Genomic DNA, 19732 nt, shown 5'->3' with positions numbered 1-19732 from the left:
AATATTAATAGGAGTTGTATGTTCTAAAATAATTTAATATTAAGCAATTGCAATAGTTATTAATGTCTGTCCTTTCTTCTGAATTATATATAGTTTTTTGTAGTGTTGTTATTTCTTAAAGCAACATTTTGTATATACTCATTACGTATGTTTATTACTGCATGGAAAGGGGTTGGAGTTGATGACCCTTGAGGTGTCTTCCAACTCTATGATTCTATGGCGGGTTACAGACTGCCATAAGGAACGTCCTAGGCCGTCCTAGGTTTAAAAAGGGGCGTCACTTCTTGACGCCCCCAAGCCTAATACGTCCTAAGGACGTACAAGATGGCAGCACCCCATCTACATGGGGGCCTCCATGATGGCGTCATGAACACGCCGCCTCCAAACGAGGCGGCGCGGATGTGACGCGCGAGGGCACTTAGTGTGCCCTTTCATCGGTTCAGGAAGGAGCTCCAAAACGGAGCTCCTTCCTGGTCTTGCATCGCTGGCGCAGCCTTTAGATGGCTGCGCTCAGCAACGCAGAGGAGAAAGGGGCCAAGCAGCCCCTTTCTCCTCCCCGCTGTTGTGGGGTGTCCTTGGGGCTTGAAGCCCCAAGGACACCCCTTTCCAGGCCTCGGGGAAGTGGCCTTTTGCCGCTTCCCTGCGGCCTGGAAAGCAGCGTATCGGGGCCTTAGCGGCTGCCGCTCTAACCATGGAGGCCCCAATCCGACGGGGAAAGGGGCGGGTGCAAGCTGCCACTTTTCTGCGGTCTGTAACGCACCTATTATTCTATACCTCTGTCTGCTAGATGAAGAAAATCAAATTTGATTTTTCCTATTTTGAATTTGGTTAGATTTTCCGCCTGTCAATCTTCTTTGTACTCTAATCAGAAAAAAATTAACTGTGTAGCAAAATTATGTAAGACAATATGCTCATAATATTTTCTGATTGTATGTAGGATGCCTTGTAGAATACCATCATCAGTATTCCACCCCATTGGCTTCAGATTAGAAGCTGAAATGATCTAAATATGCTGTTCTATGTTTTTAAGACTGTGTGCAAGGACTTTTCTGATAAGTAAGGGGGTATACAGATGAAGAGAAAGGGATGGCGAGACGCCACCCCTTTCTGCCCCTGACGGAGGCTGCAGCAACCAAACAGCCTCCGGGAACCCTAAAAAGAACCCACTCCTGGTGGGTACTTCTTAGGGCATGCACACTGCACCATTGGCACCCTTGTGTGCGCTGATTACGTCTACACGGCACAGCACCATTTGGACTCCGCACTGCACATACGTCATCACGGAAACCCCCATGTGGATGAGGGCAAGCCATTATGGCATGATGGGGCTCAGGAGTGTGCACACGCTCCGCTCTCCTGAGCCTTAAAATCGGTTCCAGGCTGGCACTTTGCGCCAGTCTACACTGGGCCTCAGTAACAGTAAGCTAGAAGGTGAAAACTAGCTAACTAAATAAATAAAAGTACAGTAGGATCACATATTATGTAAGTTTGTATAACATGGGTTCACTTACACGTGTCAGAAAAAATATTTTCTCTGTAGGTATTTTCTAGGTCTCTCGCATGATTCAGTTGTTTCTGCCAGATGTTGACCATAGAGTTTTGCTGGAGGGCCTAGAAAATGCCTAGAGAAATGTTCTTCTTAAGAATCCTTAGGTGTAGTCAACTGCATACTGAGGAATCATGCTAGAGGAACTAGGAAACGTCTGTAGAGAACACTTGGTCATTTATCTCAGGTAAGAGAAGCAGTGTTCCAGATTATATGTGAAAATCATATTACATAATACACGTAGTACATAATACACGTCTTACTATATACAATGCAGAAAGCTTGATCTGTTATTAGTCAATAAGTGTGATAACCTTATTTCTTCTTAACCAGTTTCTAAAATACAAAAGAATATTGTCATGTCTTTGAGACTAACTAAGAAAAAGAAGTTTAGAGCATAAGCTTTTGTAGACTCAGTTTTGTGGGCAAACTTTTTTCTCTCTAAGGTGCTACAATATCCTTTTCCATACTAATCCATACTAACACAGCTATGTCTTTAATGGTTTTTCATGATAGTCCTACCAGTGTCTGGTCATATAATAGTAGTATATAATGCCAAATAACAAAGATATTGAAAATTATTGTCATAATGATTAACTTCATCCAAAGGGGTTGGTAATTGTCCCCCTCCACCATGTATATTGTCCTTGACTTTCATTGCTTTAAACTACAGATTACTACTAGCATTAATCATGGTCACATGTACTTCTTTCACTAAATATACTACTATGGTGAAAGTTTCACTACCCATTCAGTCTAATTTCCAGATATCCTAGAAGAAATTCGAACTTCATTTTCTTTGGAGGATTATTTGTGTAGGATTTCTGATAGCTGAAATATGAACTCCCATTCATTCAGAGATCTTTTTATTATAGTTCCTCATAGGCATGGTTTGCAATTTGCAACAAGTTGAGTAAGTTACTCATATATGCTGCTTTCAAAAATAATATTGCTTATATTAAAAAGTACTTTTATAGTGTCAAATTGTTATAAATCAGACAAATTTTAGAGGTTTCCCTGCTATAATATTATTGCAAATTTAGCTAATGTGTTATATTTTTCATACTCTTTGAAGATGATTGATAAAGAGAAATATATTAATTCTGTAGCAACAAAGGAGTGCTGTATTGAAATCTTACATTCTGTATGCCAAGAAAAATAGTGTCAGTTAAAGATAATGTTGTATTTTGTATGGAAAGGACAATCAAAAATTGTTTATCAAAGGAAGTTTAGAATTTGTTGTACATATGGATTACCTTTTTTGTATGTATGTATGTATTATGAGTAATAAGTGCAGCTATCACTTGATTTCTGTTCTTGATCCTTCTCTTATCAGTTCAGGCATACCTTTAAAAAATATACACAAACTGGCAGAAAAGACTAGCTGCTGCCAGTGTGACTGAGGGAACTCCTATACTTGTGACTAGGATGTTATTTAGTATGTGTGTCTTCAGCTGTTAATACATAATATGACATTCTTTGTTCCTTTCCTTTATTATTTCTGTGATATCACTTCACTTGAAATTTGATTTCTTCAGGAAAATTTTGTAAACTAAATTGCAGAAGAGATTAACACACAGTTGCCTTGCCTTTACCTTCCTTTAATTAATTTGCATCTTTTCCTTTCCATGGAAGATAGATTCAGTTTGCACTGTTTATGTATGAAGACAACTTCCTATGTGCATCAGTAAAAGAGGTCATGAGAACAATAATCTTGCACATAAAACATACATGACAAAACCTCATGTAACTCCCTCCCAAAGAAAACCCCATGTGCACAGAATAATTTCACAAAATATGTCAGAGTGTGTGAATGCTAGGCACAAACTGCACAGAAGCATTTGTTTACTCTGCAGTAGGGAGAAAATTGTGGAATATTAATTTCACTAAATGTAATCAGGCTAAAATTTCCTTTTGTACTGCAACATTATGCATCAGTCATATGAAGGGTGGGAGGAATTTTATGAATGAATGGAAGGATCTGAAAATTCTGGCAAAGCATGCCTTTACATTTCACCTTTTGTACAAAAACTGGACATCAAAGAATAGGGGATGTCCTAATGCTTACATTTCACATTGGAAACCAGCCCATGTTATTTGGAGCAGCCATCTCTGTAGGAGGGGGCTATCAGATGAATATTTTAGAAGCTTCCCTGTTTACAATGGTCAGGCTATAGAAGTATTCTAAAATACTTCCAAAAGCCTGCACAAATGTTTTAAAGTATTTATAATGAACCAATTCCAAGTATCATATAAAATTGCTTGATGGTGGTGCCTTTAAGCACTGCAGTCTGAGATCAATTGATCAGATAGTTTCCACTTTATACCAGAAGGCCACATGACTGAAAGTACTGCTGGGGTATGAAGTCTCATAAAAACTCCTATCAATAATGAATAAATGACTTCACATAATAAGGAGCTGTGATATACAAATCTCTGAGTCAATTTCAGCATTAAGAACACCCAGATCATTAACAGTTTAAAACTCTTTAAAACTCTTGTAGGGTTTAAATACAAAGTTATTGGTGCAGGGCCACTGACCATAAAACAAGTGTAGTTTAACCCTCCTCAGATAAGATCAGAATCTGGTATTTTATTTAGCAATGTTTCTCTGTTAACTGCTAATCTGGGTGTTTTGCTAGCCCTACAAATGGCTTGGAATCTCATTCTCCTATAATTTTACAGGCAATTTGGTGTTCATTACAAATTAATGCCATGATAATAGGTCATTGCTACCCTTTTCACAGAGCATATAGTGGCATTGTTTAGTTTGTCATGTAATTTATACCTCAGAGTTCATCTCCTTGTGTTAATATATCAAATTTAAAGATGTCAAGTATGGTAGTATCTAACAAATGCACTAAAAGACTGATGTTGTATTTCATTGTGTGCATCACATTTCTTTATGATGCAACCATATGGTGGTGTGATAAAATAACTCTAAATCAAATTTAATTTTGATGCATTAGGAAGCTAAGATGCATTTTCTGTTTACATCCATGCCTCTGTATAATTGCTGTCTCAAAACAAGTTCTTTTCAATATTCCATAAATAATGCATTAGTGTGTTAATACTAAGAGATACTAAACTGAAAAACTGTAATTGAAATTACAGTTTGAATTACTGTAACTTGCTCTATGTGGAGCTGTCTTTGAAGAGTGTTCAAAAACTTCATCTGGTCCCAACAGCTACAGCCACATTGTTAACTAGGGCTGGATACAGGGAGCAAACAGCCCCCATGTTGCAACAGCTCCACTTTCTGCCCGGCTGTTGCTGGGCACAATTTGAAGTGTTGGTGAGGAGCTATAAAATCCTGTATCACTCAGGTTCAAGTTATTTAAAGAACCATTTTCCCCCATACAAACTTGCCTTTGTTTTAAGATCTGCTGGGGATCCCCTTCTCTTTGTCCCACCAGATTCACATGTACATTTGGTGGCAACACAGGAGAGGGCTTTATCACAGGCTGCCCCCAGGTTCTGGCACTCCCTTCCAAAGAGGCTAGAGTGGCACCATCCTTAGTATCCTTTTGCAAGCAAGTAAAACCCTTTTATTCTGGCAGGCTTTTGAGACATGTTGTTGTTGTTGTTGTTGTTGTTGTTTTTATTGTTTTTAAAACTGCTTTTAATTTTATGATTACTTTTTAAATTTTGTATTTTGTGAATCTTTAACTAAGTTTGTTTTAATGGTAGTAAGCCATCTTGAGCACTCTGTTGTGAAAAAGTTAGGATATAAATAAATACAACAAAATGTGTATATATTACATAGTTTGAGAAAAGAAAAAAATCATTTGCAATGTAGTCAGCCCTCCACATCTGTAGCTTTGATTTTTGTGGATTGGATTATTTGAGGTTTTGATTAATATGTTATCTCTAGGAATCTCTAGGTCCTTCAGTGCAACTCTGCTAGAAGTTGACCATAGAGTTGTGCTGGAGAACCTAGACGTTCCTAGACAAAATGCTTCTCCAGACATGTGGAGGTCTTCCAGCATAATTCCTCAGTCAATGTCAGGCATATTCTGGCAATAGAGTTGCACTGGAGAACCTGGAGAATCCCGGAGAGGTGTTTTTTCTCTCAGGCAAAAATAATAGTGTTTTCTTATTTGTGTTTTTTCCACTTTCGCGGGAGTCCTTTACTCCTAACCCAGTGAACGTGGCGAGACCACTGTACTCCTTTGCCTCTCCTGGGATTTTGAAAGGAAAATTGGATGGAACATCTTTTTGTCTAGTTAACTGGTCTTGATTAGTTTTACTCTGGCAGTGTATGTGGAAGGCAGTTCTGTGTTCCTGTTATATCAAAGATGAGTAGCTTTGGAAGTTCTGGCGGCCCATTCTCCTGGACTCTCAAAGGCTCCAGATGTCAGTATTTTGAAAGCACCAGTTACTAAATAGATACTATATATACTTGTTTCCAAACTGACCTCGCATATAAGTTGAGGGAAGCTTTTAAGGTCAAAATCAAGTATTTTTATATGACCTGTAGCTAAGTTTAGGGTAAAACTTAGGGGAGGAGAAGGTTTTAACACCAGACTGGGAAGGAAGGAACTGGGAGGAAATGTGGTGCTTGATGGGCAAGGATGATCCAGAGAGAAAAGGAGGGAGGGAGGGAATAAAGGCTTGCATTGGAATGGGGAAGGAAGGAATTGGGGGGAAATGTTATTCTTTCTGGGCAGAGACAATCCATAGGGAGAAGAAAGGATGGAAGAAAGGGGTTTTCCATTAGACTGAGAAGTGGATTACCTCTCTTTCTCTCTCTCTCTCTCACACACACTCCTGCCTGGCAGCTCTTTCAGAAATCACTGCCAATACAGGGGGAGTGGGGCATCGGGGGTGGGGTGTTGCTTCTTTTAGGATCTTTCTGTCCTGTATTACTCTTTTGACCCATATATGAGTTGACTCAGGATTTTAACATCAATTTTGGGGCATACATTTCTTGACTAATAATAATAATAATAATAATAATAATAATAATAATAAATTTTATTTATATATCACTTTTCCAAAAAGATCAAAGCGGTTTACACAGAGTTTAAAACCAAATACAAAACACAGCATAAAATAGATAAAAACAAGAGCACTAAATACAATATACAAATCTAAAAGCAATCATTCAATCAATCAATAGGGTGAGGTAGAGAGTCAATGGGATCACAGTACATGACTTCATTTTCCAGGGGGGAAGGCCTGACAGAAGAGGAAGGTTTTAAGCCTCTTTTTAAATGTTTCCAGGGGGGTGATAAGACGGAGCTTGTCGGGAAGACTATTCCAGATTTGTGGGGACGCTACTGAGAAGGCCATCTGGGATGTAGTAGCATATTTAGATGATGGAATTTCTAGCAAGTTCTTCCTGGTTGTTCTGAGTGTGCGGGGCGGATTATATGAGGAGATGCAGTCCCTCAAGTAACTCAGGCCCAAGCCATAGTCGAGTATATATGGTAGCTCTCATTTTTAGAAAAGGAGAGGAAATGTGGATCCCCAGAATAGTTCTTTTGAAATATCCATAACATGTGGAACTGTGCACCAAAGCTGAATGAAATGTTTGGGCCAGATAAGTTCCAAACTGCTCTATGGGATTCTCTTGCTGGGCGAAATGAAGCCCCCAGGCCTCACAATGCCCACCCCTTTAGAAAACTCAATTACAATCTTATGATCAACCAAAGTCAGAAACACAAAAGTAGCTGCAGAAGCAAAAACACTTTAGTTCAATGTTAGTTACAAAGTTATTTGCTGGTGACATTAGTCATCCAGGGAAGACATAATTCTAAGCCATGGATCCAAATTACAGACAATCAAACACTGTCCTAAATATGTCTTGCTTCCTTTGGCTGCATTTCAGTAAAATAAAATAAAAAAATAGGGAGAATGTCCATGTGTCACTAGTGAATCATCTTTTATGGTTCCTATATGTTCTATATATCTCATGCTGCCATACAATACATAATTATATAGAAGTAATTCTTATCAAAATCAACCAAGCTTAGTTCTGAGGAGACACATTTAGGGATGAGCTACAGTCTGAAGACCATATACCAACAAAGAGTCAAGCAAACTTGAGCCCACTGAGGTTTATAGATAGGTAATAGATTAAAGGGCACTTTAATCAGTGTTGGCTATTTGCCTTCTAATCTTGTTCATTCTGTAAAAAAGAAAAAGGTACCCAAATGCATTTCTTGTGTGACAATTAATAATACAAGACAATTGATTTTTGATTTACACATGTTCTAAATGTAGTCTATAAAAGTAGTTGTTTTTTTAAAAAACTGTTATGTTGTTATTTTTACTGAGATTTTATTTGTCTGATTGCATAAAAATATTACATTAAAAATTAGAAGTGGATCTCGGGTATATAAGGGGAAACTAATATATAATTTACTCGTGACAGAACTCATATGAATGAATGGACAGTGGATAATTGACTGGGATTTAAGCATATCTAAGTGTCAGAATTGTTATTTATTACAAAATTTTGGAGCTTGTTTCATTTTGTGTTTTTATGAAAAATATCTGCTCTATGGTTCATATACAAATGTGATTATTAGAAAATAATTATCCTTCAAATTTTGATTTTCTTCCCAAATTTTGCAGTAAGTTTCCCACTCAAAAACTACACTATACTGAGTAGTGAATAAAAATATACTGAGGAATATGTTTGTGAAGGAACAATAAATGCATAACTCATGAGTAAATATGCTACAGGGCACTAATGGGAGTAATACTAGGAGCGATAGTAGAAGCCTGTTGACAGGTTTGCCCCATCAATGAAAAGGTGTATTATAGAAACAAAGGAAACACAAAGCAGTCAGTAGCATCACTGATGGGGTGAGGGTTGTGTGGACCCCACCAGGTGACACCTCAGAGGTGTTCCATCTTGTTCTCAGAAGAGGATGTGGTAAGGAGCCAGGCTGAGCATGTGTGTGCCCCCAGAACCTCCTTGTTGCTGAGGAGAAGGAGTGGCAGTAAGAATGGAGGAGAAGAACATGCTCCTCCCAGCTCCTTGCTGCCACCCCCCTGAGGAAAAGGAGATGGCTCAAAGATGTCAGGGAGGCATGTGTGCTTCTCCCAGCTCTTTACCAGTGCCCCCTTTTCCCCTGAGAAGGGGGTGGCAGCACGAATGGGGTCTGCGCCAGGAAGGACTGGAGGTGCAGGCCCATGCTTGACCTGACTGAGCCTGTGCCCATGGCTCTTTGCAGAAGCCCCACCCTTTCCTCCTCTGAAGCCCCATCCCCCTGTACCAGGTGACACCAGGGGCAGGGATGCAACTGAAAACAGCAACTGAACAGAAACAATATTGTGTGATAAGTGCTTGACAAATATGCTAATTTCTTTCTTTCTTTCTTTCTGATTTACTGCCTTATGTGTTAAACGTGGGTTTTTTTCTGTTTGAGATTGGCAGTTAAGAGCAAAAGTAAATAATGCTTGTTGTGAGGGGGGGGAGTGTTTGTTTTAAAATACAGGACTTCTACATTTATTCATAGTTTCCAAGCCATGACTTTCCTGTTCTTAATAGTCAATTCTTCTAAGTTATTTACCTGGTGTTCTTGTCATGATTCATAGCAGTGGAGGGAACTGCTCCTCTTCTTCTTCCTCCACCTACCTACCATCACTATGGTAGAGAAGGACAATGATTGGGGCCATCTTTTCCATTTCTGCTTCCTTCTTTGTTTTCTTACTATTCCTCACCAAATCTGTCTTCCTTTGCATAAATTTCTTACTATTATATTGAATTTTCATTATCTGCTAGTCTAAGACCAGATCAATGTGTTGACATCTGTTCCCTATGAAAAATCAACAAAACACCAACAAACTGTTCTTGTTCCATGACGAGATCTTCCATCACAAAGAAAATAATAGGCCTTTCAAAGCAGATATTCTGTGTAACTAAAGTAAATGGATAGTCATTTTTGCTAGGAAGGAAATTAATTTTCTCCTGTATAATAAATAATCTATATTTGAAGCTTTCTTTCTTTTTCTTTTTCTTTCTCTCTTTCTCTCTTCCTTTCTTTCACTGCATCCTGCTATGACATATTTCACAGTTCTACAAACATAACAAACAACAAATACACATAAACAAATTAACATATTTTCTTAGAATATGTCACATTTGAATTTTTCGGATGATGCTTATTAGTCAATTGTGATGACAAGCATTTCAAACTGCAATATAAATATTAAACATATGTAGATGCTTATATGCATCCTGTCCAGTCTTACATAAATGTACATAATATTGATATTTAAACATAGCAAAGATTGTCACACTTCAAAAAATACAGAGAATAAAGAACAGTACGAAAATAACTATATGTCTTGTGGCACTTCTAATTTCACAAGTATGTTGTAAGTGTGGTGATATAAATTATTGTTGATCACAGCTCACTCCATGAGATACATGAAATGTTATTCTTAGATACGAATGAAATATGAAGTAATAGATCACAGAACCACAGAATCTTAGATTTGAAAGGGACTTCAAGGGCTCCGCATATGCAAGAATGCACAACTACTGTACTCTTCAATGATCGCCATCCAACTTCTGCTTAAAGAAGAAGACTCTACCTACCCTCTGAGGCTGTCTAGTTCACTGTTGAACAGAACTTAAGAACTTCTTCCTAAAGCTTAGGTGGAATCACATTTGCTGTCATTTGAATCCACTGGTTTGTGTTCTGTTCTCTGGAGCAACAGACAACAAACTTGCTCCATCTTCTACATGACATCCCTTTATATATTTAAAGATGGCTGCACTGACACCTGTCCATCTTCCCTTTCATGGGCTAAACATATCCATTTTATTAAGCCATCCTTCATAGGGCTTGTTTGACAGATTTTATTATCTTCATTGCTCTCCTGTACATATTCCAGTATCTCATAATGTTGTGTGTGTGTGTGCTTGTGTGTGTGTGTGTGTGTGTGTGTGTGTGTGTGTTTGTGTGTGTGTATATGGTTTGTACAGGTATAGGTGCCTAGATTTATTCTGGGGTGTGATGAAAGGAGAAGAAACTTTAAACGAACAGACACTCATTTGTTAATGAAAATCCCATACCTGGAACTGATGCTAATAGCAGCTGTTAGCACAAATAAGACAGTTTCTTATCACTTTTAACTGTTTAGACACCATCCCATGGAATCCTGGGACTGGAAATGTGAGGAATTATTTAGCATTTTGTTCTAGAGAGATCTAGTGCTAAAGCTTTGGGGATTACTCTAAAATTCTCCCAGGAAACTCTCAAGATTTCATAGTATGGAGCTATGACCCAATCCTATGCATGTAAATGAGGGAAAAATTGTGAATAGTTAGATCTAGTTGTTGTTGTTGCTGATGCTGCTGTTGCTACTGTGTGCCTTGAAGTCATTTCTGACCTATGGGAACCCTAAGGTGAACATGTCACAGGGTTTTCTGAGGCTGAGAGTGTGTGACTTACTAAATATCACCTAATGGGTTTCTATAGCTGAGCAGAAATTTGACCTATAATCTCCAGGGTTGTAGTCCAACACTCAAACCACTATGCCATGTTGCTCCCTGATAAGATCTAGAATCAAGACTTTGTCATATTTGGAATATGATGATGGAAATCACATTGATTTCAATAGGTCTGTTGTTAATATCTGAAAGATCTTGGAGATGTTTTCAAAATTGGAGATGCCTGTGTTTTTATGTTGTCATTGTTCAGGATCACATTGCAATACTTTACCTTTACATCTCAGAAGGGAATTTTGGCATTTCCCTACATTTGTTTGCATTTTTGTATTGGTACCCTTACTGAATAAAGTGTTGGTGTGCATTTTTCCAACAAGTAATTTATGGGAGGCATGGAATGCTTCTGTCAAAAAAAAAAAGAAAAGAAAGAAAGAAAGAAAGAAAAGAAAAAAGAAGAAGCAAATTTAACAACTTTTTCCCCCATCCCTAGTCTGGATCTAAAATAGTGGATCCAAAAATCCATGAGATATAATAATGCTGTAGGTTTTTGACATTTTTGTTCAAAGCTTAAATGTAATGAAGATAAGAATATGGACCCTTCACAATGGCAGAGACTGATAATATAACCTTTTTATATTATCTATGCTAATTTAACCCTACATTGAAAGAATCCTGTGGGCCCAATTAAGATGGTAACAAATGGATGCAAACTTGCTGAAAAATTCCAGTATAGCAATTTGAAAAAGGACTTTTTCCTTTGAGTTGTTTTTGTCTGTTGGGGGGGGGGGGATGAGAGAGTAAGTTTGTACCCAGTAGCCATGTACGGGGATATTGAAATGTTAATATACTGATTTCTGAAATGTTACCATTTTAAAATGCCAGATTGATTGCATGAGATAAATCTACTGGACTGCTTGTTCTGGGCCCTAACATTCATAAACTATTCTGTTTTTTATTTTAAAGTTATTGTTGTTCTTTTAAAAAAAATTAAAAAGGACCAGCTATTGGAAGATAAAATATAAAATTTAAATCAAATTTAAAGGGATAAACCCCCAGCAGAACTGTCTTCTTCCTCTGTGTCCTTATATGTATGTGTGTGTGTAATCTTTTAATGTGCAACACAATCTTTATGTTTTCAACAACACGCTAAAATTCTTATCTTTTTGTTCATTAACTTAATGTACAGACCTTAATGTATACTAAATAAGCATCTACTAAAAATATGTTTAATCATTAAGGGAGAAAAATCATATGGTATAGTTGTCTTGAAATTGACCCACCTCAGAATGCAGGTGGAAGAAAATCTGCCCACAGAAAAGGATTCCAGTTAGTCTTCTCTTGCCCATATATTAATGCCATTAGTGGTGGGTTTTGTTTTGTTGGGGGGTATTTTTATTATTTATTTATTTATTTGCTTTTTGCATGAGTTTGTAAAACTTTTCAAACCACCTGCATTCTGTTGTGATGCACTTCAAAGATGAATGCACCACAGACTTTTCTAAGTGTGCATACTGAATCTGTGACTTTTCATTAGCCTGTCAAATTATTGCCTGGTATATAATCTGATTATTACTGTGTATTTTCCTTGGATGTTACAGATAATTTTATAATGACTATTCTGCTATATATGTTTACAGTGGGAAGAAATAAGTGGTGTTGATGAGAACTACACACCAATCAGAACCTACCAGGTTTGCAATGTTATGGACCACAGTCAGAACAACTGGCTGAGGACAAACTGGATACCACGCAACTCAGCTCAAAAGATCTATGTGGAGCTCAAGTTTACCCTGAGGGACTGTAACAGCATCCCACTAGTGCTGGGCACTTGCAAAGAAACTTTTAACCTGTATTATATGGAGACTGATGATGAGCATTCTGTCAAGTTTAGAGAACACCAGTTTACAAAGATTGATACCATTGCAGCTGATGAGAGCTTCACTCAAATGGATCTTGGGGATCGAATTCTCAAACTCAATACAGAAGTTCGTGAGGTGGGACCAGTCAGCCGGAAAGGATTTTACTTGGCTTTTCAAGATGTGGGAGCATGTGTTGCCTTAGTATCAGTGCGAGTGTACTTCAAAAAGTGCCCTTTCACTGTAAAGAACCTTGCTATGTTTCCAGACACAGTACCTATGGATTCCCAATCATTGGTGGAAGTGCGAGGTTCTTGTGTTAATCATTCCAAAGAGGAAGACCCACCTAAAATGTACTGTAGTACAGAAGGTGAATGGCTCGTTCCCATAGGAAAGTGCTTGTGCAATGCTGGCTATGAAGAAAGGGGATATGACTGCCAAGGTAATGTCTATCTAATGTTTTTTACCTTTTCACTGGTTGTGTCTTTTTCTTCTTCACTCATTTGCTGTGCTTTATAATGTCTTGGAAAACAATGGAGAGGATAGGCTTGTAATCACTTGTATATTAATTTCTTACACAAACATATCTGGTACTAACTTGAAACTTGGAAGAAAAATTTGGCTGGTTAGTTTGAACTAATATGCATAATTCAAGCCCTATGTTGCTCACTACTTCTTTGTTCTTGTTACTCAGAAGCAACCACAAGTGACAGAATTTTCATAAGAGTCTACACCAGGGGTGGATACCTGGGATGGGCTCAGAAACCAATATTCTTTTCTCTCAGACCACCCAAACTACCAAACATGTCTAAAATGCAGGGGGAAATGCAAATGTCTGAAAATCTACTTCTAATTTTGAAAAACTGCTGCATTTTCAGGATTAACTAATTCACAAAAGTTCTGCAATGTATTTGTGCTCCAGAGGACTTTGGGGGGAATAGTTACTCTTTTAGGGAAGGCAAAATCCATGGAGTTTGGAAAGACTGAGGTCAGAAAAACAGCATCAAGGCTGCCCTTTACCTACTTTGTTTTAGATCCTAGGCCTGGGCACCTTTGCGTTCCAGTTTGTGAACCTGAAATCCTTTCTTGTCAACAGCTGTGGTTGGTAGCTCCATTGCCAGTGGAGTAACAGATCTACTCAGTTTTAGTCCAGACTTCAAGGGAATTATCCATAGTACAGAACATATTTGAGTTGTTTCAGTACCTTGAGTAATGGCTTTAAAATGTGGATTGAAATTAAAAGTAAATTCACCACCCTACTGACATGGTGGAAGCCACCATCTGCCGCAGCCACTACTATCTGATGCATACGACTCTCTTGCCACTAGGTGTTGTGTGTGTACTTTTGCCCACTTCTGCTTCCAGGCTCCTTGTGCCTAGGTGCCTACATGTCAGCTTTTCATGCTATTCCATACAGAGGCTTGCTTGTTTAACATACCTCATCTCTTAATCAGCCATTCTAATATTTCTTTTTCACTCTTACATAGGATACAGTCTCACCTGCTCTCAGGTACATAGGATACAGGATCCCCATTAAAGTGGCAAAAAACAGAAATTAAAAAAAAAAACTTTTTTTAACATGAGAGAACACCTTTGTAGGAATCCCTAGGCAACTGTGTGGTCAACATCTGATAGATATTGACATAGAATCATGATGTAGGAACAATAAATGCACAGAGAAGTGTTTTTTCTAGGATTCTCCTGGTTCTCCACCATGACTTTGTGCTCAGTCTTTGGCAAAGTTGGGCTGGAGGAGCTAGCAATTCCTAGAGAGACCATGTCAATCAAATATGCAAATAATTAAATCTGTAAAAGTCAAAGCTACACATGTTGAGAACTGACTGTAATGTGGAGTTTGTTCAGAGCTTCCACCCACTGGTTATCCTCAATTACCTTGTTTTCTGTCTTTTCCTTTTAGATACATTATTCAGCTACTTTCTTTTGGATTGCTCTTTTCAGTCTTTTGTCTAGTCTGTATCAGTCCTTCAGCTTCTGAACTGTCCTCCTTTCCAGGATGTTGTTCCAGTGCTCTGTCATCTTTAATGTGAAATATTCAGCTCACCCAAACTGATTTCTTACTATTCTCTTATAAATCTGGTCTGTAAAAATGAATAGTTTCTTCAGACGCTGAACAGTCTGCATGGTTGTACAGTTAATTACCAAAGTGTTTGTCCTGAATAGGTTATATAATATATGATTATCTAGCGGCTTGGGATAATGAGCTTAATTATTTTCTTATTCTTTGGTGAACCATGGAAAGTGCTCTTAAACTGTGTCATTGGAAGACAATATTTACAAAACTGAAAGAATAAATGTTTAGCCTATATCTTATGTGTAATAGATCAACCACAAACTTTTATGTTTGTTTCTCAGTTTCAAGTTCTGCTTTGTTTGAGATGTGTAATATCTAATTCCATGCCATGTACATAAAAATTTGCATGTGGACTTTGTGAAGTACAGCTCTTAACAGTTCCTTGCAATGCTAATGAGTTACTGTGAAATGTGAGGTTCCATCTAAGTGAGTAAGTTGGTAGGAATAGGAGACATGCCCTTAAGTGCTTTCTATTCACAAGATTTTCTTAAGAGCTCTGCACAGTGCCCCTAAGGGGCAGTGGGACACTGCCCCTTTCCTGGCTGGATTGGCATCATGGCAACCTCACACCACAACCCCAATCCAGCCTTTGAAGGGCGCAAAAAGGGCGCCATCACCGAAGCAGCATGGCTGTATGGTGCCCCTTCAGTGCTGTGTCATCTAGATGCAGCACCAGATGCACATCATGATGCTGTGCACCATCTGGAGTGGTGTGTGGCATCATGGCACCCTGGGAGCTGAGTCAGGATGTGCATCATCAGAACGCTGCACCCCGACTCTGTCCACAGGTTACCCTTTCGGGCTGGTCTGTATAGGGCCTTAGAAGCCAAGAATGGTATCTTAACAAATTGTTTTCATTTTGAAAATGTGTCCAAGGCTGCATCTAAATTATGCAGTTTGAAACCACTTTAACTGCCATGGCTCCATTCAACAGAATTTTGGGATTTGTAGTTTTGTGAGGCACCAGGACTCTTTGCAAGAGAAGGCTAAAGTAATTTTAAATTACAGATCTCAGGATTTCATAGAATGGAACTACAGTTCTTAAAGTGGTGTCAAACTGTATCATTTCTAGAGTATAGATGTACCCTAACATATCAGCAATTTGCAGGCATGCTTCTATTAAGACTAGTGTCATAGACTGGAATTATACACTTTGCTGAAGTAGCTTGAGGGTCCAGGGAAGCAGATTACTTGAAGCCTGTGTGAGAGAAAGAGGGCTAATTCTAATTGGAGGGATTTGCATAACTGCTGACCTACCTAGTTTCGTTTGATTCAATGGGACTACTTTCATTGAGGTTAATTGGATTTAGGCTACTGGAGCTTGAATGATCAGGAATGACCACAGGTCTATGTCACTCAAAAGATTTATATATGGAGAGAGAAATCCATGCCCCTGCTATTTAGAAATATATAATAAATAATAAATAAAATTTTTATTTTTATCCCGCCCTTCCGAGTGATCAGGGCGGCTTACAAAGTGCACCAATGTGCAAGCAACATACAAGGTTAAAAACAAACATACACAGTAAACCTTAAAAACAATAAAAAGCCCCTTAGCCCAACCTCACGGCCACGAGAGAGGAGGGAGGCCTTTTTTTTTTTTTTTTTTTTTTTTTTTTTTTTTTTTTTTTTTTTTTTAGACCCTGCCTAAATTGGGCCAGGGTGGTATGTGCCTTTAGAGGCAAGAGACAGCAAATCTGAATTAATACTTCACTATTATGGAAGAGGATGTTGTTGTTGTTCTATATTTTAGAAGCTGTCCAGTCAATATATTTTTGACTGTAATTAAATTCTGTTTGTTTCATATGGATCTTTCAGGTTTCAGTCTCCATGGGAGAGCAAAGAACAGCTGACAGCTGTGTTGCCACTGGCGGGAGCGCCGACAACTTTGGGACTATTTGGGCCTTGGCGTGCCCCAGAATGCTTTGCGGGGGCAACCGAGGCCTCTGATTGGCTGCGGGTGAGGCCAGAGGAGGAACTTCCGGGGGGCCGCTCTTGCCGGTCTGGAGGACCTCTTGTTGGTTGCTCCTTCCGGTCCTCCAAGGCATCTGATTGGTGCTGCCTTGGGGGGGAGGAGCGACCTTGCTTGGCCCCGCCCTGGACCTGGCCTATTTAAGGCCTCGTGGCCCGGTGATCTGGGCCATTTTCACTCAGCTCCCCACCCTCCCTCCTTTGGGTTGGTGTTGCTAGTCACAACAGGGGCAGCAGCATAGGCCAGGATCTGGGTTGGATGGTCTCCAGGGCTGCGGAGCACTGGAGCGGGAGTCCTTAGGGACCTGGGTAGGCTGAGCAGTTACGTATGGCCATTGCAGGGGCCATTATGTTTTACGCGTCCCAGGGACTAGGGGCTGGTGGAAATATGGACAATCCACTGGTTGCTATCCAGTGGTCCATAGCCCCTTGGTCTTCCTGACGGCAGGCCTGGTACAGGCCTTGGGTATCGAGCAACCGGGGTGTTGGTCAATTTTGCCAGATCCTGACCTCATGCTATGGGCCAACCCTATGCTGTTTTTGCTGCTTGCAATTAATAAAGTTGTGGCCTTTCTTCCAGCTATGCCTCTGTGTTTATTGTGGCGGCACCCCTACAAGGCAAATTATTTTGGTACTATCCACTACATTGCCAACAAATATGTGTTGCCACTAGCATTGCAGAACAAGCCATAATCTAGCACTCTTTAATTCCTTCATTCTGATTTGTACTTTTATGCTTTGGAGAAATATAGTAGTGTGAAAGCACTTCATGTTGTTCTTTTTAAAAAATATATTTTATTGAGATTTAAAACATTACATTTAAAAAAGAAGCAAGGAACAACGTAAAAGGTAACGAGAAAAGAAAAAAGAAGAAAGTGACAAGAAAGAAAAGGAGAAAAAAGGGGGGATGAGGTAGGAGGGATGTGTGTGTGTGTGTGTGTGTGTGTGTGTGTGTATGTATACATACACACACACACACACACACCTATCGCCAACACCTAAGTCTCCTCAAACACTTCCATCAGTGCTGTTTACACACAATTCTAAATATACACTGGACTGACTATGTGACAAATGTTGCTGTCCTTGAGCAAGCATGGATCACCAGCATTGAGGCCATGCTATTGAGGATGCAGCTGTGCTGGGCAGGACACGTTTCTAGGATGGAGGACCATCGCCTCCCAAACATAGTATTCTACGGTGAACTCGCCATGGGTCAGTGTAAGAGGGGCGCCCCAAAGAAGAGATACAAGGACTCCCTGAAACAACATCTCAGGCTTGGCCAAATCGATCACCAACAATGGTCCGCTCTGGCCTCACATCGGGAGACATGGAGACGCACTATCTATGATGCTGCAGCCTTTTTTGAAAATGCACACCAAACGAGTCTCAAAGAGAAATGACAGTGCAGAAAGAACCACAACCCAGAAACATCACCCAAGGAGACTTTCTGCTGTGCTTTCTGCAACTGGACTTGTTTATCTCGGATTGGCCTTTTTAGTCATCAACGTGCTTGTAGAAAGTGCAGGATGAGTCCTTCCTGAATCTTTGTTCGTGAAGAAAAGCCAGAGAGAGAGAGAGAGAGAGAGAGAGTTCTGCTTATCTTTTGGGGTAGTAACATTCTTTAGCATAATAACCAGGAAAAAAGTAGCTTAATTTAATCATGAATTCCTTTATAATAGCTGTCTCTGTATCATATATTAATTACTGATTTTCTAGATAATATCTTTCCCCCTGAAAAAAACATCAACATAAATCATGTCTACTTTTTCCCCACATCTTTTTGATCTTCTGCTGTTTATTTTCAAATTCTTGGCTTGTTTTTCCCATAGCATGCATTGTTATTCTGTCCATAATATAATATTCATGCATCCGTTCTTTCCATTCCTTAATTGACGGGATCACCATGGCTTTCCAGTATTTAGCAATCGCTATTCGTGCTGCAGATATCATATATAAGATTATACTGATTACATTTTGTGTCAATTTGATTTGGATAATATCTACAATATTTAATAAAAATAATTCTGGGAGAAAGGGGGTGTTAATTTCCAGTACTGCTTGCATTTCCGCTTGCATATTTTAACCCATATCACATTTCCAAGGTTGTTCTGAGATTCTCTGCTGCCATAGAGGAATGCACTTTTATTCTTCCTCTCACTTGTGTCTTCATTTTGTTGAGTGTTGCAATTATTGTTGTAGGTAGGGGAATAAGCCTTTTTATTGCTGACAGAGATTTACTTCTATAATGATACATAAGATTGAGAGATGTACATGAAATTCACAGCTCATGTTTACTTTTAAATTCTGCAACTTCTGTTTGCTGCTAACTATCCAGATGAAATGCAGGCAGCATCAACAATGAGCTTCTGTGCATGGTTACTTACAAAGAATTCAGATCCTGGAAAAGTTAAATTTTGGACTACAGTCCCCAGAATTCCCCCAGACAGAATGCTGACTGGGGACTCTGGGCCCCAGAGTAACTTGTCTAAGCTGTAGTGGAATATGGACAGAAAATACAGATGTGAAGTTTTTTGTTAGTCCCAACTAGAGTAGACTCATTGTAGCAAAGAGATTTACAGAAGTACTGACTCACTATTCTGATTTGGGCTGCTGCCACACTGCAGAATTAATGCAGTTTGACAGTGCTTTAACTGTCATGGCTCAATCATATGGAATCATGGAATTGGCACATTGGTTGCATCACCAGAGCTCTCTGACAGAGAAGGCTAAATATCTCACAAAACTACAATTCACAGAATTCCATATCACTGAGCCAAGGCAGATAAAGGAGTGTCAAGCTGGTTTAATACTGTAGTGTAGATGCAGCCTCCATCACTTTACTGACTCTACTC

The 19732-nt window shown here is 39.1% G+C and overlaps 1 protein-coding gene across 3 annotated transcripts in view; it reads left to right on the top strand.

Annotated features, from left to right (window-relative positions):
• LOC121917186 (ephrin type-A receptor 3) overlaps positions 1 to 19732 on the top strand; it is a 295195-nt gene that overhangs the window by 91368 nt on the left and 184095 nt on the right. For all 3 annotated transcript variants that reach the window (XM_042442910.1, XM_042442909.1, XM_042442911.1), the window contains exon 3: positions 12596 to 13256. In XM_042442910.1, coding sequence (XP_042298844.1) covers positions 12596 to 13256 — 661 coding nt within the window. The remainder of the gene's footprint in view (positions 1 to 12595; positions 13257 to 19732) is intronic.

The sequence above is a fragment of the Sceloporus undulatus genome, unplaced genomic scaffold, assembly GCF_019175285.1.
Source record: "Sceloporus undulatus isolate JIND9_A2432 ecotype Alabama unplaced genomic scaffold, SceUnd_v1.1 scaffold_12, whole genome shotgun sequence".
Classification (NCBI taxonomy): Eukaryota; Metazoa; Chordata; class Lepidosauria; order Squamata; family Phrynosomatidae; genus Sceloporus; species Sceloporus undulatus.
The sequence above is the reverse complement of the archived record's forward strand: the minus strand, read 5'-3'. Positions and strand labels throughout refer to the sequence as shown.